Here is a 25,079-nt window from a genome sequence, read left to right as displayed (position 1 = left end):
TTTTTATAAAATCTACTTACTTTATTTAACTTACTTAACTTAAGAACAGAACTTACTTAATTTAAGAACAGAACAATTTGAAGAATTTTTATTTTTGGTTAGGTTACGTGGGTTACTCGCTAGTTAGCGAGTTCACTCGGAGGCCGTGTGGGCCATTGTGATACCCTTAGAATTGCCATTCCTTTATGTTGAGAGAATACTTTCACTCCCTAATTTCGTTGACTAGTTGGTTCTTGCGATCCCGTGAAAACCAGCCAGTATTTCTAATAAAACCGATTATGTTTACTAGTGACGCATCTCTGATATAGTCCATATCATGGAAAAGAGCTCTACCAGGATAGAGTCGTCTGTACTTTTGTAAGGCTGGGCAGTCACATAGAAGGTGTTGTAGCGATTCCTCTTCTTCTTGTTCAAACAGCTTCTACAGCAGCTATAACGTGGGTAACGCATACGTTCCGACTTATGTCCAATCATACAGTGCCCAGTAATTATACCAGTGAGAAGACTAATCGAGTTCTTAATAAAGGACAAGAGAGTCCTAGTCCTATCCGTTGTCAGAGTGAGCTAGAGCAGTCTCAATATTCCACAAGTGGTGATATTTGACCACCTGAGTTCCGTCTCATTCAAAGCTAAGTCATCTATCAATTTTGATGTGGTCACCAGAGGAGTGTGAATATCCCTTTGCGCAAGAGTTAAGTCTAGGGACTACCCTTTGGTTGCGCATTCATCAGATATTTAATTTCAGTTAAGAGCCTTGATCGATGCAAGGCTGTCCAAGTATATGTATAGTCGAATTTTTGATATTCAGTTCCCGAATTCTTCTCGCTTCTGTATCGATGGTATACGTTGTGCCCTTCGTCACAACTTTCCTTTTCTTGCCAATACCCATATTAGAGTTAATGGTCATACTTTGGTTAGTTTAAATATAAACAATAAAATAATTGTTCTGAGTAATTTATTTTTTAAATTTATTAGATACCTAATTTTGTTTTGAAATTTTATAATTTTTTTACACACATTTTTTTTTAAATCGGTCACAAAAAGTTTTATATTAAAAATCCGTCAAAAAGAAAAGAAATCTATAAAAAATTTACCAGATTAAAAAATTATTCTTCTTATATCAAGTATGTATACATAAATACTGCTTTTTTATTAAAAATGTTCAATACAAAATTCTCTTTCTATTTCACTTCATTGAAAGCTAATTTTTTTCATGTAAATCAAATCAAAACATATTATAATGTTTACCATCTAATTTAAATAAATTTAAAAACTGTAAAGTCATCATAATAAATTTAATAGGGAATTACCCACTGACAATGACCTTGCTAAAGAACCATAAGTAATAAACAAAAAACAAATACAAATTGCAAATATACTAATAATTGACTACAAATTTTATAGACAAAATCCAGTCTAGCCAAAAATACTTCAGACTCCATTTTGATTTAAGACAATTAATAATCCATTATTATTTTTCCCCGACATATGTATGTCTGTATATATTTGTTTCTTAACAAATTATGCACAATTTTATTATATGGCTTAAAAATTTTGAAATATCTTTGTTCTTTACGATTATTAAATTCAAGATCAAAATATTAAATACCAAATATCCACATATGGAGTTTTTTTCTCTTAACTGGTCAACGTAAACGACATTGAACTTCAACTTCATAGAAAAAATACCAAATATAACAAGACGACTTTTTTTACAAAATGGTAACTGGTCATAAAACGTGTTTGTACCAAACTTGGCCTAAAAACACCCACCGAAAAAAAAAATCAACATCTTCCTAAACAAACCGTTTGTTTATGTTGCTGTGCATGTTTGTTGTTGTAGTTGTTATAGTTTTATTTCCGTTTATAATTAAAAATATGCAATGTGCTCATTAATGTTTTTAAATTAGTTTTTTTATTATAAATTCCCATCAAAAAACGTGAAACTGTTCAAAAAAAAACTAGTTACGTTTTTATAAATTTCCTTTCATTTTTAGTTTTTTTCTTGTTTCTAGTTTTAACCGTTTTAACAGGAAACTGCATGCAGCCAGGAAAACAAAAAAAAGAAGCGCCGCCGTGTTTTAGTTTTTGAACAGTTTCGTTTTCATCTCAAAATCAAGCTGTCATCCTTGAGTGTGTCGATAGTTTTGCAAAAAAGTTCTTTCAACTCAAAAAACGAAAAAGTTGAATAGCAAATTAAACATTTTTTTGTAGTTTGTTCTTTTTGCACACTTTTTTATTTTTTGTTTTATTTTTAACAAATTTGTAGACGTAGAATTTATAGTTAATGAAAACGTTTTGTTTCTAAACTGGTTTCTTTCACTCTTTGTCTGCGATTTTCATCTTTGTCATCATTATCAGCATCTTTGTCATTCCCCTCGAAAGAAATTCAATTAAAATTCGAAATTATCTAGTGTTTTTAAGAGATTTTTATATTTTTCGCTTTTTGAATGCAAACATTTTGTGAGAACTCTCTAAGTTTTAAACTTTTATATAGGAAGTAAATTGATATAGAATTAATGGTTTAGTATATATTTTTAATTCATCTTAGACTTAAAAAAAAATTAAAAATCACGTAAGCCAAATTTTGTATTTTATTTTGTTGAATATAATATAATTGGCATAATATTAATATTATGATTATTCCTTGAAACAATACTTAAATACTATCCTCTTTATTTTTTCCAAAGCTACATAATGCAATTTAAAATTTTTTAAAAAGGTTATTAAACCTTAAATTAATTTAACGCCACCCAATATGTAAATCGATTTTGATTTACTTGCCATTTTATTTTTCGCACAAAAATTCAATGAACTTCGTTCAACATAATTAAATAAGTACACTATATATTATGTTAATTAAATAAATTAAATTAACCCATTAAAACAAAATAATTTTAATTGTTGTATCTCTATATCTGTGGCCCGGTCCTCTTGAAGTTTGATATAACCCCAGCAGTTCAGCAAAAAGTCAATGCATCCGAAAGAGACAGTGATTTCCACTAACGTCTAACCACCTGGTTGGCTCTAATTCGTCTTCCGACACGGTTGTACCCTTTTAAACGAGGGTGAAAACAATCGTCTCTTTAATATCCCCTTTGTAAGCGAGAGAGTGGACACTTAAAAATTACTTATGGGGTAACGATTGACTTCCTCGTAGGACAAGCACATGGGCAGTCGGTGGCTAGGGGTAACCCAAAGTGCTAGGTTAAATAGGTAGTTCGGGACTGTCCGACTGAACTGCTGGGAAGGTAGTTATGACCGTTAATGTAATTTTCTGAAGCGGACTTTTATGGTCAAATATGGGACCATACCATTAACAAGGCAGATTATGGGGTCTGATGCGTAAAATGGTCTACAAATCCCATGCTGTACCTACCGCCTCTTGTGGTGTCAAATGTATCCTTGGTCTTACCTTGGAATGATTTGGACTGGGGTCGAACCAAAGAGCCATAATCTGGTACCACGGCAACCGGTAGCCTAAAGGGCAGAGTTTCAGACTTGATAGGTTGCTTATCGTAGTAGTTCACAGTGTGCGAACAGTCAAGTAGAGTCGAAGTGACTCCATTTTGACCGGACCATTCCACTCATATGTAGTATTGTATAGTATTAGATCCAGCCTGTAACCTTGAGAAATCTTAAGATGTCAAGGCTGTATATGAAATAACTGCCAAGAAAACTGTTTCCCTTAACGTCTATAACAAGGCATTCACAGAGAAGATGGAAGACCATTTCTTCCTTTTCCCTGTCATAGTAATTGCGACATTGAAGGGAAGCCTAAGACGACTTGCTTGTCTGCTCAGTGTCCTGTTATTACTGCTATTAACTTCGATATATCCCGCCTATTTTGGGTTGTAAGGTATTTTGAGCTTTTTTCATTGTCTTGTCCTGATTATTGGGGAGGTCCCATCGAGGTATATGTGATGGAGGGAAGAGAGTGTTGGCTAAAAGACTGATGGTGACAGTGAACTCTATATTTCGGGATAAGTTCGGTGATGTTGATGAAACAGGCAACAGATATCCCGGAGAAAATTTACTGTGGAGTTAAGTGATCGACATGAGTTTGTGTCAAGTGTATATGTTTCGAAATTTGTGTGGGGGCCGCCTGCAGCCTCACCCACCCAATACCTAGAATGAATGTGTCGGATAAATAAGAAATTTGTTGGGTTGAATGGTGATGGATGTAAGGTATCTTAAACAAGAGATTAGAAAGCTCGAGTACTTGCAAGTGTTCACGTAAAGGAGTTCGACATGGTCGATATTTTTAGTTCGTGGGACTTTATTAAAAAATCTGGTATTATCAACCCGATCATGCGATCATATAATTCGATGATTATTTAAAATTTCAAATATAATGCAATAGATATGTATGTTAGGTCTAAACTTTGTATTGAAATACATTTTAAACCCTGAAAACTTTTTGGTAACATTCCAAAATACAGCCAGAAAAAATTTGCCATTTTGAGAAGTTTATTCACAGCAAATAAAACAAGAATCTCTAAAACCAATAATATTGAAAATAAAGAAGGAAGAACATGGTGGACTCAGCCTTAGTGAGGGTAATTGCAATATGTGCATTTTAGTATTTAGGATAAATAGTAAAACCACAATAACTTATCAGATTTCGTGTGGCAAAAATGCTGTCGATCAGTGTAATTAAAATTATTTTATTTATAATTGAATTATTTATGATTAGGCGCTATTAAAAGAAAAAGTAATATTATTGTTTTTGATTAAAAACGAGTAATGAATGATGTTGTAATTATTTGTTAATTATTAGAAATTTGAAACGTATTAAATTTGCAAATTTTAAATTTTATACAAAATAATTCTTATTAAATATTAAAAAAAAAAGTTGATAATATGTATTAACTTTAATTGTAAATAAATGATATATAATTTGAAAATATACATATGTATGTGTGTTAGTAAGTAAACATGAAATTCAATAATTAATAAAATCTTTAATTATATATATTTGCAATAAGATAATTAAAATTTTATCAATATTGATTATAGAGAATTAATACTTATTTGCGCACATTACAATAATTTCCTTAAAATTATATTTGAATCAATTTTTGTTTTATGAAATACTCAACAATAACTTTAACATTTAATACAATAACAACAAAAATACTCAATTTATTGTTTAAAGAGAAGCTAAACAAAAATATGAATTTAAAATTATTGTAGATGTATTCAACAAAATGGAATTTCAACAGCTATTAGCAAAACGTAAACTTTCCATTATACACTTAATAAAAATCACCTCAAATACTACAACAACAATTAAAAACTCAACACCTGTTGTTGTAAGATCGATGACAATAACATCAGGTTGAAAATCTCTACAAAAGAAAACTGTTATACGTATAGAAAAGAGATGCTGAAGAGAGATTTCTTAGACAATTTATTAAGAAGAAATGATCTGGCCAAATATGATTTTTATTTATAATGATCATTTAAAAAAAATTACGATTAAAAAGTACGGCCTAAACATATGAAACACAAGCTGAAATTAACATTTGGGTTTTAAATAGTTTTTGAGTCCTAAAAACAAAACTAAATAGAAATAATAGTAAAATAAATAAAATATCCACCAATACCAACAGCCCACAGGTGAAACATAACGATTGATAGTGCTCCCCACTGAAAAGAAAACAACAACCTATAACAACAGCAAATGTAATAACAAAAAACTTTAAGAAAAAGCGCTCACAAACACACACACATACGTCGATAGCTACTACTCTCACACCTGCACACACAGTCTCCAATAGTTTTGAACAAACACACTCAGAATTTTGAAAAACTTAACTCAAGTTTAAGCTGAGACTTTTGGGGCCGTATAAAAGTAAAGCAACAAAGCGAAATGAAACTTATTACAGTGATTTTGATTTGAACGAAAACGTTGTTGGACGAACACTTCTTTTTCTGCGCCACAAAACAGTTTTTTTCAATCATTTTTATTTTATTTTTTTTTGTTAAAAATATTTAAAGCTTTTATAAAATAAAAAAATTTAACAAAAGAAAAAGAGAAAATTAATTAATACTAAAATAGCAGAAAAATGTTTTTCAAAAAATTAAAATAAAACAAAAGTGAAAAGAATCAATCAATAAAAGAATTTCCAATAAAAATAATTTAATTTGTTCTAAAAAAAAACAAAACAAGCAAGGAAAAAATTAATTAAATTTTTATAAAAAACAACAAGCCATACAAAGTTTAAACAAATTGTTGAATAAAAAAACAAAATTTTTTTGGAAATAAAAATTTGAATAAAAGAAACAAACAGAAATTAATCTATACAAAAACAACAAGTGTTTAAAAGTTATAAACAAGTGTTTGCAGTTTTCATTGATTTGAAACATTTCGTGCCAAGAGTTTGCAAAAGTTATACAACAATTGCAAGGATTAACAGTTTTAGCAAAAATTATTAAGAGTTTTTGCTAAAAAGGATAATAAAAGAAACAGAAATTAACAACGTTTTCAACACATTTTCTCTAACTAACAAATAGTCAAAATGGTGAGTTAAAAAAAAAAAATAAAAATGTCCTTTTTTGAGAAAAAAATTAATAGTGAAAAAAATATCCTTTTTGAAATTAATTTTAATGAAATAAGTACAAATTAATAATTGTTCAAATTAAAAAATAAGTGAATTTAAAATAAAAGAGAATTGAATCATATTAAAGAAACTGAAAATTTAAATTAAATTTTTAAATTAATTAGAAAATTAAAAAACAAAACTATGGACATTTTATGGTAACAATGTTTTTAAACTAAATAATTTTATAAATTAATTTTATTTAATTTTTTATATAAAAAAATAAAAAAGGAGTCTGTGTTGCGTTATCTTTTCTCCAGATGAAGCTTGGTTGACCTCACTCAATCTGAACTTAATTTCCAAAAAATATTAATAGAGAATTGAAAAATTTCAACGAACTAACGCTCGTTTCGATGCTGTCTTCTGAATAACTTACTAATGAAAACTGAGTGATTCAATAGAGATTTAGTTCTCAAAGAATGGATTCTTAATTTTGAATTATAATACCATTAGTTGAAACGAATTCTTCAATAAACAAATTATTTAAAACAAATCATTAAAAATTAAGACAATTTGAGTGTTTTAATAGAAATTAAATTCTTTAAAAATCTGATTTTCAAAGAAATTCAATTCTTTGATATTAAAAAAGAAAATAATACGACCAGAATATTCTATTCGATTTTGAATTCGGAGATCAGAATCTTGAAAAAATTAATTATTTTTTTATAAAGTCCGACAATAATGAAATAATTTAATAGAGAACTATTTCGATTCATATACGAAATACTTTCATTAGATAAAGATTTATTCGCGATTAATATTCAATTCGAATATGAAAATTAATTTCAAATGTTAATTTTAAGAAATGCATTTTGGGAAATTTTGATTTTCTCTACCGTTTTATAAAATTAATAAAAATATATTTTGATATTTTTTGCCAAAATATTCCTTATAGAAGTACTTTTCTATTAAAGTGTACTTTACTAAAGTTGAAATTTTAAAAGTTTTTTATAAAGTAATCAACTCTCTCTCTCTCAACAACTCTCTTAATTTCATAAATTATTTCCCCCAAAAGTACTTTGTTACTTTTTGTCAAAGGATCCCTTTAAAAAAAGTGTCCTCTTTCCCTTTTTTTTAAAGTACTTTTAATAAGTATTTTATATGAAAGTACTCTTTGAAAAACTATACTTTTTAAACATACCTTTATTTGGGTATCACCTTTATAAATGTTTACCTTCCCTTTATATTAAAAAGTCCTTTTAAAAGTACATTTATAAATGTACCATTTATAAAAGCACATTTTTTATAAAAGTATGTCCTTCTATAAAGGAACTTTAATGAAAATTAAAAATCTTTTAAAATATAACACTATTTAGCACTGGTTATTTTCCTAAACTCAAAGAATGCCAGAGGGTGTCAAAAGTTTTAAAAATTTGGAGAAATTTCATAAGCATTAATTAATTTTTTTTAATGTATAATTAAGAATCTGTTTTGAATGACTTGGACTTTTTTCTCAAACAAAAAAAAAAAGCTTGAAAATAAAAATATTCGTTCACTATTTAACCAAAAATAACTGTTATTTCTTTCTTTAGCTGAGTTATGAATAATTTATAAACAAAATTTCATTTATTTAAATCAACAGTTACACTAACAACAAGTTGGTGTGAAATTTTCATTAGCATCAATAAAATGAAAAAATAATAATTTAAATTTTATTTTGCATACATCAGCAAAATATTGTTTTTTTTTTATTATTTTGGTTATAAGAAAAAAATACACTAGCAACAATAACAGACTTAAAAATAAATAAAAACAATGTTAATTTTTTAAATATTATACTAGAGTTAATGTTTTCATTACCTACTAATACTCTTATTAGCAGAAGCTTGAAAAAGCCTTGAATAAATTGTTGCACTTTCATTTTCGCAAAATAAATAAATCCAAGAAGTTATCGCAAAAAAGAAGAAAAGAATCAGGGATGGAAAATTTAGTATTGTTGAACAACATTTTTTTTAGTCCACAGACTAGTCAATAGTCTAGTCTACAGACTAGTCAATAGTCTAGTCTACAGACCAGTCAATAGTCTAGTCCACAGACTAGTCAATAAACTAGTCATTCACTAATACACTAGTCCATAGATTAGTTAAAAGTCTTGTCCACGAACTAGTCTATAGTCAAGACCACAGACTAGTCAAAAGTGGAGTTCACAGATTAACCAATAGATTAGTTAGTCTATGACTAGTCAATACATTATTCCACAGACTAGACAATAGATTTCTCAATCCATAGAATAGTCAAAAATACTAGTATGTAGACTAGTCAATATTGACTAGTGCAAAAGTCTAGCAAAAATACTAGTCTGTTAACTAGTTAATTATGTAATGCCTACACTATTTTATAGATTTAATATTTTATATTTTAATCCGTAGACTAGACAAAGGCCAGTCCACAGACTAGACTAATAGACTAATTCACAGATTAGTCAATATACTAGTATGCAGACTAATCAATATATTTGTCCATAAACTAGTCCAGAGAATGTCAATACAAAAGATTAAATATATACTAGTCAATTGTATACTGACTACACAGAGGGAAAAATAAATATACACGCCTGGTACCAAATTGACACCAAACTGTTTATAATTTTTCAATAACATCCGTCGTCAAAGTATATACATATGTACGACAAGACTATTTAATGTTGACAACATTGCAACAATTCGTTGTTGAAATCTGAATTTTATACACATCCGTTGTCTAAATGTTAACAAACGTGGTAAGCTCACTATTGACAAACAATCCGTTGCCAATAGTGAGCTTACCACGTTTGTTAACATTTAGATTTCGAGAACGATCTGTTGCAATGTTGACAACGTTGAGTTGTCAACATTACATAGTATTGTCGTACGTATGTATATACTTTGACAATTTGGTACCAGGCGTGTATATTTCTTTTTCCCTCTGTGTAGGATTTTTTATAGACTAGTCATTAGATTAGTCCATAAACTAATCTTTAGATCGGCCCATAGCCTAATATGTAGACTAGTATATATACTATTCCATAGAATAGTTAAGATTCTATTCCAAAGACAGGTCAAAAATATGGTCCAAAGACTAGCCAAAGTCTAGTCCAAAGACTTGGTAAAGTCTTGTCCAAAGACTAGTCAAAGTCTAGTTCAAAGACTTGTTAAAGTCTTCTGCAAACTGGTTAAAGTCTTGTGCAAACTGGTTAAAGTCTAGCGTAAAGACTAGTCAAAGTCTAGTCCATAGACCACAGACTTGACATAATTAGTCAATTGACTACTTGAGGCTATATATAGAAAAAGGCAAACAAAATTTATACTTTTCACTTTAAAAAACTACTCATTTTGAAAAAAAGTAATTTCAAAATTTCGATTTTCCATGCCTGAAAAGAATAATAAACAATATGTTTTAGAGTGCTGACTAACAAATGAAAGAATTTCTTTTGAACATGACATTGCCAAAAAAATAAAAAAAGACGCGCCACTTTTCTTGGGTTTTTTCTACTGTTTTGAATTGAAAATGAACTTGACACCACTTTCTATGGAAAAAAGAAGCCATGAAAGCAAAAAAGCACACATTTTCAAGTTTGGGTTTTTTTGCACTTGTTGTTGTCGTTGCAATAAACTGCTCATATTACCAGTATTTGCAGCTACTGCTGCTGCTGCTGTAGTTATTACTTTTGCTAAACATTATGGTATGTTGTAACAACATGACCTTGAAAGTGTATCCCTAAACAAGTTTTATAAATTTTACTAAACTTTAACAAAGAGCGTATGCAATTTAAGATTTTTGTACTAAAAATATAAACTATTGAAATAAAAATTGTTTAAAAAGTATTAATTATTTATTTTTTTTCTTTTATTTTTTAAAAACAAAAAGTGTAAGAAACAAAACTACAACATTTTGTAATATGTAAAAATTTTATTGTATTTTTAACTTAAAACTTGTTTTTTTTCTTTGGGTAATGTTGCAATGCAGTTTTATTTTTAACTTCTTTCTTTTTTGGTTTAAATTAATTTTATATTTTTTTTTTGTTAGCCTGTTTTCTATTTTTAGTATATTTTTTTTAAAGAAAAAAAATAAAGTTTTGAATTCATTATAAAAACGCAACATGTGCAACAAAACAAACTTGCGTTTTTTCTCTTTCACTCTCTGTCTCTAGCTGTATCTTTTATTGTTAAAATATTTATTATTATTTTTTTTTTTTTTTTTTGAAAACTCTTCTTATTTACATTTTAAATTAAAATTTTGTCTATCTTTGTTGTGTGTGTTTTTTGTTTATATTTCTTTTAATATTCATTTTATTCTTTTAAATTATGTCAAATGCAAATTTTTTTCTTTTGTAGAAACTTTTTTCTGTTAAATTTGAAACTACAAAAAAGAAATATGTTTAAATATTTAAATCGTTCGAGTTAAACGATTTCTAAACAAAAATTTTTAAAATTATTTTATTTACGTTAACTTGGGTGTTTTAAAAGTGCGGCATTTTGATTTTGAAATTAATATTGTTAAGGGTATTGTTAAATTATGTAAATATATGAAATAATTTGCAAGTTTGCAATATTCATTTCGAAAACATTTTATTTTTGGAAACTATCTTCAACGTGGCAATAAAAAAAGAGTTCAATAGCATTTTGGTTGAATTTAAAGAGGACTCCCGCCAAAAATTATTAAAAAAATAATGCAAATTTTTTTCAAAACAGTTAATGTTAAATCAAGAAAATTTGATGAGACTGTTGGTTTTCTAAGAATACTCCACAATTTTAAATTAAGGCGGTACTGTTTAATCCTAATTTCTTTTATATTTAAATTTTTAATGAAAACCCAGTTAAAACATGACCCTACATATATACATGAGAATTTTAATTGTTTCTTAAATATTTGCAAATAAAATGAGTTTATTTTATTTAATAAAATCGTGCCTAGATTACAAATCTAAATTCTAGATTAACACGTTTGTTGATGAGTGTACGTATGTAGTACATCAGACAAAGATTTATGATATTAAATTTAAATAATCTTCTCTGTCAAGTTAATAGAAAAACTTGATGAAATAGTTTGAGGGAGAGTGAGAGAGATAGTGAGAGTTAATGAAGGTTTAAGTAATGAGAAGTTATTAATTTGCACTAAAATACTTTAAAATAAATTAAAAGTTTTTTAATCCAAACATATGTAGAATTGCTATCAGTTTAACGGTAATTTAAAGAGCTCTCTTTCTGTGCCTTTGACTATGGAAAAGGAAGAGAGCCCTTTGCCTAAAGCCAGAGGTCCACACTACTCGTCTTCGCGACAAAGCTTTTCGTGCTTTCCATACCTTCTTTGCATCCTACGCATCAAGTTTATTAAAATTGATAAATTCACATTAAAAACATAATATATGTATGAAAATTGTCAAAATCAGCTGACATATTCGTGCGCCGCTTATGACGCTTACAAAATTAGAAAGTAGATCTACTTTAAGCATTATACGCGTCAATGCTTGCAACTTGTAGCACACATCAACATTGATTCTACTTTTTTGACAGCCGCGTAGAATGCGAAGAAGCGTAGAAGCGTAGAACGCTTGGTGTGGACCTCCAGCTTAACTCTGATTTGAATTGTCAATACCAGGAATGGGAAACTGAAATTTTAAAATAGTACTTAGTTTTTCGAAAATGAATACTATGTATTAGTTTTTAAGTACTAATTATTTTATGGCTTTTTTATATATTGATCACTTTAGGGACTATTCTACTGAAGCACTAGTTTATGGAATATTCTATTAGCTAGTCAATTGATTAGTATATGAACTAGTTTAATGCCTAGTTTATTATCTAGTCTATGAACTATTCAATTGCCTTATATAATGTTTGGTATATATATTGGTCTATTTCCTAGTCTATTGACTGGTGAATTGACAAGTCTATGGATGCGACTTTAGACTAGACTATTGATTAGTCTATGCACTAGTATTGCATAGGCTATTTATTAGCCTATTGATTAGTCTATATACTAGTCAATGGATTGGTCTATTAACTTTTTTGTTGACTAGTCTATGGAATGGTCTATTGACTTATCTGTTGACTAGTCTATGGATTAAACTTTAGTTTAACACAAGTCTATGGATACAACTTTAGATTAGATTATTGATTAGTCCATGCACTAGTATAGCTTAGGCTATATATTAGCCTATTAATTTATCTATAGACTGGCTTATTGACTAATCTATGGACTGGTCTATTGACATTTCTGTTGACTTGTCTATGGACTGGTCTATTGACTTATCTGTTGACTAGTCTATGGATAAAACTTTAGTTTAATTAGTCAATGGTCTAGTACTTTTACTAGTTTAGAAACTTTTCTATGGACTAGTCTATGAACAAATCTATTGTTATAATAGGCTAATTCTAATACTAATGGACTAGTCTATTATCACATCTACTGAAGAGTCAATGGATAAATTGGCAGAAGTTAATTATATAAAAAGTACTTATTATGTTTTTCGTTATAAAAAAAGTACTGAAAAGGTACAATAGTGCTGATTTTTCCATACCTGTTCAATGCTATAAATTCAATATGGCGGTCAAAATTTGTTATAATATAACCAATAAAATTCTTCTAAATATTCTATCTGTGTAAAATATCATAGTATTAATATTACATAAGAAATCAAAAATCTATAGTAATTTATTTAAATTTCGACTTTGCCCTTTAACTAAATTCCAATACAAATCATTATGTAAATTTGCCATAAATTGTTTACCTTAGATTTTAGAATTATAATATTGGGACTAAAGAGTATTTATATTAAAATGTTAAAGGTTAAGCTAATTAAACTCAGATTTAAATAGTTTAAGGTAAAGTTTTGTAAGCTACATTTTAAATATATATAATCAAACACGGCCTTTTCCATAAACAATTAGTAAGATTATAACATGTGTGTTAAACTATTAAGTTTAAATATTTCATAATAAATTTCATGATAAATTTTCCAATTAATTAACTAATTACTGATTAAGTGATATTATGTACTTTGTTTAATTGACTCAATTAAAACAATACAAATTTTTAAGTTTAATAACATACAATTTAATAACTAAAATAAAAGTCTAATTCTAAACAGTTTAGTTATGTGCTTGCATGTAATAGCTTAGGAAAAGGAATTAAATATATTTTTGGCATAAAATATAAACATTTTTATTTATTAAATATTTATCATTGAAATATTTAATTTTCAAAAAAAAAATGTGCAATGGTAAACTTGGCCCATAACATACTTACCATCAATATATTGAAATATGAATTCTACCTTTAATATTATTAACTTTAAATAGAAACAAAATAAACGTCCGAAAAAAAAACAATAATTTAATGTAATGTAATTAAAGAAAATAAAAGTTAATCAGTCAATTTGATTGCATGAGCGACAACAATTTTGCCACACTACCAATAAAACACAAATAGAAACGACAACAGCAATAACAGCAGCACCAACAACATTTAACACTATAATAATAATAACAATAGCAAATACAATTATACAGTAACAATACTTAAACTTAATTCAAAAACAATAACAAAATTGAAAGAAAAAAAGTTTTAAAGAAGCATTAGAGGGGCCAAGGAGGTGTTAGAGGCCTGTAGTGTTTTTGTTCTTATGAAATAATATGTGTAGCAGTGATAAAGTGGTCTAGGTTTTTGTCTATCTAACAGCGAAAAAAAAGTTTAATAATATACAATTTTATTTAGTTTTTCCCATGTTATCTATCTTCTTATACACATGCATATGTATGTATGTCTAGGTAGTTGTACAAACAGGTAGGTGTAGTTAGATACATGTGATAGGAAAATAAATAGATACAAAAATAATTGCGAGTTAAAACGAATAAGAAATACTTTACGTTTCTAATAAAGTAACTTAAAGCTAATAAATAGTACAACAAAATAATTAAAAATTCTAATAAATCTATTACTATTAGTTAGCAATTAGTTTTTAATTCTAATTGCTAACAGAATTCTTTCGTACAAAACTGTTTTTCCAACTTCTAACTTTTAACGTTGCCAATACTTTGATTAAGCTCACATACTTCCCCACCCCAATCAATAGTATAAATATAAATGTTAAATATTTTATCTAAACTGTTAAATACATAAATATTGTTTTGTATTTATTTGTTTTATATTTTTTTCTTGATTTTCTTATTTGTGTTTAATTTAATATTTTAAACAATTCAGTTTGTAAACGGTTGTTGCATTGTTTATTTTTTTTCCTGTCATAGCACGTCTATAATTTTTTGTGCTACTAAAAAAGACATTTAAAATTGATGGCAATTCTGAACTTTTTGCGGTTGTTATTGTTGTTGCAATAACATATTCAAAATATTGAATAATATTGCAAATATTGAAATTAAAGGTTAATTAATGTGTTAGCAAATTGTTAATGTGTCAAGTTTAATTATGGAGGAATTAAAGCAAGAAAGTGTATAATTCCGATTACATATTTATGAATTTAATTAAAAAGCGATAAATAATTTTAAAATTACATAAAAGTTGTTATAAATCAAAATTTTTTCCTAGTGCGAAGAACGATACAATATCGATACAACAATTCTTTTTCTATTTATGACTTTAATATAGAGATAACACGTTTTCTACACTTGATAAGTGAAATGGATTTAGAAGTAAGTAAAGTATAAATTTTGTCACATCGGTCGAATATTGTGTACATAACGTCATCAAAAATTATTTTCTGTTTACTTAAATTTTTGTAAAGAACAAGATCTTCGGTAAAATCTCACTAAAAATTAAAAAAGGCTTTTCGAAAAAAAATAAAAAATAACAATTTTCAGTGAAAAGATTCACTGTTGACTAATAAAAACTTCTACGAAAATGTTAAAAAAAAGTTTTTTTGGTTAAATCTTTTTTTCGTAAAAAAGCTGTTAAAAATTTGAAAAAGCTTTTGGCGAAAAAAAGCTTTTATTGACAATTTTAAATGTAAAAGGCTTTATTTAGTGAAACTCGTTTTTAGCGAAAAAGTTTTTTTTTTGGAAAATAGACTCTTGTGAAAAAGCGTTTATGGTGAAAAAGCTTTTTTGTTGAAAACTTTTGGTGAAATCTTTTTTAGAAAAACTATTTAAAAAAGTTTTTGGTAAAAAAACTCTTTTGAAATAAGCTTTATTTGGTGAAACTCGTTTTTAGCGAAAAAATTAAAAAGCTGTTAAAAATCTGAAAAAGCTTTTGGTGAAAAAAGCATTTTTGACAATTTTTAATGAAAAAAGTTTTATTTAGTGAAACTCGTTTTTAGCGAAAAAGTTTTTTTTTTTGATGAATATACTCTTGTGGAAAAGCGTTTTTGGTGAAAAAGCTTTTTTGTTGAAATGGTTTGATTTTGCTGAAAACTTTTGGTGAAACCTTTTTTTAGAAAAACTATTTAAAAAACGTTTTTGTTAAAAAAGCTCTTTTGAAAAAAGCTTTATTTGGTGAAACTCGTAATTTGTGAAAAAGTTTTTTTTGGTGAATAGACAAATATGAAAAAAGCGATTTTGCTAAAAAAAGCTTTTTTCAAAAAACTATTCAAAAAACGTTTTTGGTAAAAAGCTCTTTTGAAAAAAACTTTATTAGTGAAACTCGTTTTTAGCGAAAAAGTTTTTTGTGAATAGACTCATGTGAAAAAAGCGATTTTGCGAAAATATTTTTTGTGAATAGACTCATGTGAAAAAAGCGATTTTGCAAAGCTCTTTTGAAAAGAGCTTTATTTGGTAAAAAAAACTTTTGTGGAAAAATTATTTGAAATGTTTTTGGTGAAAAAGCTTTGTTGGAAAAAGCTTTTTTTGTGAAATAAATATTTTGATCAATTTGTAGTGAAAAAATTTGACAACGATAGTTTTAGATCAAAAAAGCATTTGGATTAAAATGTCGAATATTTGTTAAAAAAAAGTTTTTCACTTGATTGAGACAACTATTGTGAAACAGCTTTTTTATTATTTTCGAAAAAGCTTTTCTACCAATGTTTAGTCCTTTCCTTCTCAAGATATGAAAATACTCTAGTAAACATATTTAAACTGTAAAAACACTTTCGAAGTTAAATTTAACATTTTTAATACTTAACAAAATCATGACTAGTGACTTCTAAGAAACTCGATTTCATTATAATAATTAAAATAAACCTTAAAATAATAAATAAATAAAATTCTTAAATGACCTCATAAGGGTTAAGAAAATGTAATAGTTTTTAGATGCTGTTATTGTTTATTAATAAAATAAATATTACAAAAATTTTTTTTTTTTTTTGTTAAATAATCAAAACCCCTTTACTAGCATGATTTTTCAATATTTATTATTTCCAAACAACAGACTTGAAAATCTTTTCAATAAATTTGAAAGACAAAAACAAAACAAAAATCGTAAAAAATCAAAATTTAATGTCAAGTCATTTAAAATTTTCAAATGTTGTTTTACTTAAATGTGTGATTTGCGTAATTCGAACAATTATTATATTTTGTTAAGTACATTACAACAAATACTATATTAAAAAATTAAAAAAAACAACAACAACAAAATCTTTACACAAAAATAATACTCGTAATAATTGTAAGACGCCATCTTTGAGGTAAAGAAAATTTTTTGCTTTGTCACTTAATTCAATGATTTCCATTGACTATTGATTTAATAAATTTTTGTTAACTTCATATTTAAAAACATACATATAAACACACTTACCTAGACAGATTATAAAATTATGAATTTGAATGTTTTTTTTAGGAAATCCACCTAACAAACACTTTTTGTGTGCAAAAGGGCGTAACTGACAAAAAATTTGTGCATAATTTTAAAAATTATAAATAAACTTGAAATTCTAATTATATATAAAGAGGCTTAAAAATTGCTAGTTTGAATATATATTTAAAATCTAATGCCAAATTGTGATAAAAGGTTTTTTTTTACATTAGGAGTTGGTCCCTTTTTTTGATATCTAGGTCATATATAACAAGTATTTGTCTACATGTGTTATTTTTTTTTTTAAACACAAATCAATAATTACTAATTTTTCAGAAATTAAAATATGTTCAACTCAAAAAAGTTTAAACGGTCACTGTTAGTAAACTTGTTGTTGTTGTTTTTTAAAGGCTAACGACACTTTAGAATCAGTTTAATGTGGAGTAGGTTGATAAAATATCATTAAATTATACAAAATTTTTATTTATTTTTTATTGTTTATTTACACTGTTGTTAAAATCGTGTTTATTCATGTTCATTCATGCCTATTATAACTGACCTTACTTTACTTACACCCTTGATAATAGCGGTATCTTCAAGTAGAATATTTTTCTTCCCAAATCATTTTGTTATTTTGAATCTCAAACATATTTTGAATTCTTTGAACTTTTAAACTTGTTTTATTTGTAACTCATAATCAGTTTGAACTGAGACTGAAAAACATGTATGGAATTTTGAATATACGTACATATGTTTGTAGTTTTGTTTAGATTCAAAAGATGTTTTTATGTATTTTTTAGCTGATTAGCGAGAAATAAAGTCAATTTATTGTTTTTTTATAACAACCAGGAAAGAAACAGGTGAAATTATAATTGAATATAATATTTATTTAAATATGAATGTTTTAAACATGATTATATTCAATTTTGTATTTCTAAGTAATTTTAAATAATAACAGCATGCAAATTGCACAGTGGGTAGATTAAAATTTTAGAAAAAAAAAAACACTAAATTTTCACTAATAAACACATGCAAATTGTATCAAAAACTTTTCAGTTCAAAAACCTCGAGTTTTCGAGTTACATCACTCTAAAAGTAAATGAGCGTTATATTGTCTAAAAAGAATTATCTGAACAGAATTCGCTTTCAATTATAAAATAACATGCAACGATAACTAATACCTATGATTTTGTTAAAAACAAAAAATTTGTTTGAAAAACTTGTTGAAATCAAAGTTGAGTTGTTTTACTATTTCTACAAAGATTTCTTAGACAGCATGCATGCCTCAATATTCGTGCTGGATGAATGAGTGAGTAAGTGCCACAAAATTGTAGTTTAATGCTGGTTTTAGACATCATTACCAATTTTGATTTGTGTGCTGCAGTTTTTCTTTAAACCACTGCTGTCTCATATAAAGCCGGTTGTTTGAAGTCCAAAATAATTCAGTTGTAAACATTTTTAAAGAAAACAAACCGATCTACAAAAAAAGCTTTAAGAGTTAACTTTTTTAACGTAAAAACCCAAACTGCAACTTCTAAACAAGTGATTGAGTGTTTATTATTTTTGCTTAAAAACATGTATAGTATATGCCACCAACAATACCAATACTATACAGCAAAGTCATTCATTCATTCATTATGCCACCATCAACATCATCATCACGATCATCCAACTCATATTCACTCATGTTCATTCTCTAAAAGGAGAATGTAGCATGTACGAGTAACGTAAATGAAACACTTAAACTTTTTTTCGCTTAAAACTATTGTAAAGCTTTTGATTTGCACCAATTACTAAAGCATTTGTTTTTAATATTTTTTGGGCCTTTGCAATTAAAAGCGCGTTATTACTAAATATTGTATTTGTTGCTATTATGTTGTGTTTTTCTTTAAAATGTTGTAACAATTTTGCTCTTGTTGTTGCACACATTTTTTGTTAAAGCTATTTGAAACAATACTGCAGCAAACGTAATGTTTACAGCAAGTACAATCAAAGTCGTTTTTAGTAGTTCGCTTTTGTACTGATCTAAACATATCGCTGTTTGACCAACAAAAGGGTCTGAGTGGTTTTTAAATCTCTAAACTTAACAGAAGAGTAGGCTAAACTATAGACAAGACTAGGTTATAGACTAGGTTATACTATAGACTAGACTATAGACTAGACTATAGACTAGACTATAAACTAGACTATAGACTAGACTATAGACTAGACTATAGACTAGACTATAGACTAGACTATAGACTAGACTATAACTAGACTAGACTAGACTATAGACTAGACTATAGACTAGACTATAGACTAGACTATAGACTAGACTATAGACTAGACTATAGACTAGACTATAGACTAGACTATAGACTAGACTATAGACTAGACTATAGACTAGACTATAGACTAGACTATAGACTAGACTATAGACTAGACTATAGACTAGACTAGACTATAGACTAGACTATAGACTAGACTATAGACTAGACTAGACTAGACTATAGACTATAGACTAGACTATAGACTAGACTATAGACTAGACTATAGACTAGACTATAGACTAGACTATAGACTAGACTATAGACTAGACTATAGACTAGACTATAGACTAGACTATAGACTAGACTATAGACTAGACTATAGACTAGACTATAGACTAGACTATAGACTAGACTATAGACTAGACTATAGACTAGACTATAGACTAGACTATAGACTAGACTATAGACTAGACTATAGACTAGACTATAGACTAGACTATAGACTAGACTATAGACTAGACTATAGACTAGACTATAGACTAGACTATAGACTAGACTATAGACTAGACTATAGACTAGACTATAGACTAGACTATAGACTAGACTATAGACTAGACTATAGACTAGACTATAGACTAGACTATAGACTAGACTATAGACTAGACTATAGACTAGACTATAGACTAGACTATAGACTAGACTATAGACTAGACTATAGACTAGACTATAGACTAGACTATAGACTAGACTATAGACTAGACTATAGACTAGACTATAGACTAGACTATAGACTAGACTATAGACTAGACTATAGACTAGACTAGACTAGACTATACTAGACTAGACTATAGACTAGACTATAGACTAGACTATAGACTAGACTATAGACTAGACTATAGACTAGACTATAGACTAGATAGACTAGACTATAGACTAGACTATAGACTAGACTATAGACTAGACTATAGACTAGACTATAGACTAGACTATAGACTAGACTATAGACTAGACTATAGACTAGACTATAGACTAGACTATAGACTAGACTATAGACTAGACTATAGACTAGACTATAGACTAGACTATAGACTAGACTATAGACTAGACTATAGACTAGACTATAGACTAGACTATAGACTAGACTATAGACTAGACTATAGACTAGACTATAGACTAGACTATAGACTAGACTATAGACTAGACTATAGACTAGACTATAGACTAGACTATAGACTAGACTATAGACTAGACTATAGACTAGACTATAGACTAGACTATAGTTTAGACTAGACTATAGTTTAGACTAGACTATAGTTTAGACTAGACTATAGACTAGACTATAGACTAGACTATAGACTAGACTATAGACTAGACTATAGACTAGACTATAGACTAGACTATAGACTAGACTATAGACTAGACTATAGACAAGACTATAATACAATATAGATCTACACAAATGTTGCAATTAATAACAAACCAAACTATATACTGTCAAATCGAATTAAGATTTTGTCGTGTGAACAGAGTCATTGGGATTTAAGTAGTTGTTGCAAGCGTCGGAACACAGTAGGTAAAAATTCCTCTTAGGTCCTTTTGCAGTTCAGCCTACGTTATGTATGTAGGTTTATCAAGTTTTATTTATATATTTCTTTATTTTATAATTCCCCTTTTTACGGTCAAGTGATTTATAAAAACTAAATAATGTAATCAATACGGCACGAGTTGTATATGTTTAACATTCTAACTTGACCTAAATGATGTAAACAGACCCACTTGTTTTAACCCATTTGAACATTTACAATTATACATATATATTTTTTTTTACATAAAATCAAGTTTAAACATGCAACTATTTTAAATTTTTACTTTGCTTTCTTCTTGTTTATAAACAGTACAAATGTAAATATATGTCGATTTATCTTAACTTTATTAACAATTCTGTAAATTAAATTATTAAAATTATATCCAAAAAACTTTGCTATCAGCTGTTTACTCTCTTCTTTCTCTCTCTTTTGGCTTTGCCGTTTTTTCTGTAAGTAATATCGAAAAATAACAAATTTTGAATTAATTTTGCAATTTAGCAATAACTAAACATTCTAAACAATAAGTTTTTTAATGGCTAACTTGAAAAATAATTTCAAATTTATTATTAAAATTCCAAAAAAAAAATCCACAATTGATTTGTATGTTTGTTTTGTATATTCTTTTAAAATATTTCCTTAACTTTAGATTTTTTGTTACATAACTAACTGCATCAACAAATTCTTAATAAGGATTTTTAAATTTAATTAATTTAGGAAAATTTTCAAAAAATTGGCAAAAAAAAATATACAAATTAAAGCACAAGTTTTCCTTATTTAGCCCAGACAGAACAAAAACTAGTTAATGTTCTAAGTAATTGTTTAATAGCGTGTTAATATACATATATATATTTTGTTAAAAAATTATGCATTGCGGAAAATTTATACTAAAACATCTCTATGACTTCCTTAAAGAATTAAATAAAAAAAATTAAACAAAAACAATTTAAATAATTTGCGGAAATCTATTAGTTAAACTACTGTCTGAATTGACAGAAATAAACATAAAATATGCTATATTTTAAATAATAATACTTTTTGGTAGAAGATTAAAATCAGGTTTATTAAATAAACTAAATTGCATTCCATTATAAGTCAAAAATATATATTAAGTCATACTTATACTTTTCTCAAATAGAAGTGAAAAAATAAACGCGTGTAGGAATATAGATTTTGGGATGAATATATTTATAAATTAAAAATCATGAATTCATTTCAAACCAAAAAAAAAAAAAAAAAAACAACAAAAACAAAACGAAAATTTAAATATTATGAAGGTTTGTTGCATAAGCAGCTTTTGAAGCGGTCAAAACTTGTATCACTGCCAAACAGCACTCTTCTTCAACTCTTTTACAATAAACGACCCCCTTTTAGAAATACCAAAAAAATCAACACAATAAAAAAGTTTAAATCGAGAAAATATTGAAAAAAAAAAAATTAAATAAAACTAGTAAAAGTAGTTTCATATGCAGCAAAAACAAATCATCATCATCATCGTCATCTTCAGCAGAGACAGCAGCTTCATTATGATCATTAAGCAAGTCAGCAACAGCAGCCAGCACATTGCTGTTCCTCACATCAACAACATTAAGTATTCATAATGAAAATAAAAGTTTTTAAACTAATTTGAAATTTGAAAAAAGATTGGAAACTGAATTTAACGAAAGTGAAATAGTAAAACAAGATATAAAGGCAACAACACAAAAACAAAAATCCAGTCGTTGAAACCGACAGACATCTAGACAACTTTTAACAACATCCAGAGAGACCGCCATCATTTGAAAATCAATTGAATTCAACTTGACCTATAAATGTGAATGTGTGAGTGTGTCTGTTGAGTCTGGGTCTGTTGTTGTTTTCGCTTTTTAATTGTGTTACGGGTGTTTACTTGCCTCCCAGTGTTTGCCAGTTTTTTTAATACTCATGTCTTAAATCTTAATGATTACAGCATCCAAGAGGAGTTTGTTTGAAAGTGTTGGTCCATTGTTTGTAAACTCTATTATTCACCACCAGATTGTAATAAATGAAAAATTACTAAATCATCAACAAATCATGGTTTACCATAGAAAATTATAAAACTTGTTCATTTGTTCGTATTTTGATATTTTTTCTTTAACTTTTGTTTTGGTTTTCCTCTTCCCATTTCATTATTAGTGTTTTTAGTACTTTTAGTTTTCAAGAAATATATACTTGTGTTATGAACAGTGGAGCTTTATTTTAAAAGAGTTTTTTATCTTTGTAAAACAAATCTTTTTGCGGAGTTTTTAAGTTTATACTTGAGTTTTTAAAGATATTTATTAAAAAAAGCTTTTCCATAAACGTTTTTCTATTGACAAATTTTGAATGGAAAGAAATACTCGGTGGGGAAAAGTCCTTCATATGAAAAATTATTTAATTTTTAAGTTTAAACTTGAGCTTTTAAAAAAATTTAATTTTTCCATAAAAACTCATAATATAAAACAGCTTTTTTAAAAAAGCTTTTTATGTACAAAAAAAGCTATAGATTTAAAAATGTTTTGTAATTCTATGAAAAAACTTCTTAGTTAATTTTTTAAGCGTAAAGAACTTTTTCAAAAATGCATTTTTTTTGTAAATTATCCAATATTTAATTTTTTTTTCAGAAAAGTTTTTTTAGTGAAGAAAGAAATAATTTTGTTAGTGAAAAAACTTTTTGACAAAAAATTCTTTAAGCCAGCAATTGTTATATTGCAAGGAAGTTTAAAATAGTAAAAGTTGTTTTTGGTTAATGAACTTTTTAAACATAAAAAGCTTTTTGAAAAAAAATTTTTTTTTGCTTGGTAAAAAGTTTTTAGTCTAAAAATGGTGTTGTTTACACAAGAGCTTTTTTGTTAAAAAATTTTAGGTTAAAAAAATATTAAAAGCACTTGATGTAAAAAGCTTTAAAAGCTTTTAATGTAAAAAAGCTTTAAAAGCTTTTAATGTAAAAAAGCTTTAAAAGCTTTTAATGTAAAAAAGATTTAAAAGCTTTTAATGTAAAAAAGCTTTAAAAGCTTTTAATGTAAAACAGCTTTAAAAGCTTTTAATGTAAAAAAGATTTAACATTTTTTTGTGTAAAAAGCTTTTGATGTAAATAGCTTTAAAAGATTTTGACATAAAGCAGTTTCAAAAGCTTTTGTTATAAGAAAGCTTTAAAAACTTTTGGTGTTAAAGTTTTTTATGTAAAATTCATTCAAGCTTTACAGCCAGAAAGTGTTGAAAGCTGTAAACTCTTATATATAAATTTAGCTTAATTGTTCCTACTGTTACTCATGCCCATATGTTTGTAGTTTGCATAGTTGGTAATAAATTGCAGCATTTTTGTCTTGTATTTTCTGTATTATTTATTACATATCTCAACTATGATGTTTTCGTTTTTTTCTCAAATCATTTTTAAAGGTGCTTGAGATTTGACATAAATATTCACAGTCATTTATAAATAAAATACATAAATATGTATGTATGTGTGAATGTTTTTTGAAACATTTAAAAGACTGCTGATTTTTTCCCCAAAAAATACTTTTTACCGCCGTATTTGATTTGTTTGAGGATTTGTAAAGTTTTGCGGCTTTTATTAAGCAAATGAAAGTAAAAGTGTTGAAATATCAATTATTTCTTTAGGTTAATAGTAGCATTAAATGTATTTAAATAGACAAACAAAAAACACTATAAATAAAAACTCCACATGAGGTTGCTGATGAGTTTTTTTTCTTCTTTTAGATAAAGTAACAAAAAGCTAACAAAACAATTACCCATATATGTACATACATATATATATACTTTTTTTGTGAGAAATTTCAATTGAAGTTCATTGAAGATGAGACATACAGCATCAACAACATTTGTAGACATTTTCTATAAAAACAAAGATTGAATAATCAAACCCTCTACAAACAAAAAATTAAAGACTTCCGCCTAAAAAAGAAACAGATACATAACTAAAATGCATATAATCGCCTTCTCTTCAATAAAATGGTTAATAA

At 27.1% G+C, this 25,079-nt stretch overlaps 1 protein-coding gene across 1 annotated transcript in view; it reads left to right on the top strand.

The window, feature by feature from the left end:
- The first annotated feature begins 5,884 nt into the window (after positions 1-5,884).
- LOC119601181 (elongation of very long chain fatty acids protein) overlaps positions 5,885-25,079 on the top strand; it is a 39,328-nt gene continuing 20,133 nt past the window's right edge. The window contains exon 1 of the mRNA XM_037951939.1: positions 5,885-6,527. Coding sequence (XP_037807867.1) covers positions 6,525-6,527 — 3 coding nt within the window. The 5' untranslated portion in view covers positions 5,885-6,524. The remainder of the gene's footprint in view (positions 6,528-25,079) is intronic.

This window comes from Lucilia sericata, unplaced genomic scaffold (genome assembly GCF_015586225.1).
Source record: "Lucilia sericata isolate MDLA Ls3-8-SP2 unplaced genomic scaffold, ASM1558622v1 Contig000147F_arrow, whole genome shotgun sequence".
NCBI lineage: Eukaryota > Metazoa > Arthropoda > Insecta > Diptera > Calliphoridae > Lucilia > Lucilia sericata.
This window is presented reverse-complemented; position numbering and strand designations above follow the sequence as displayed.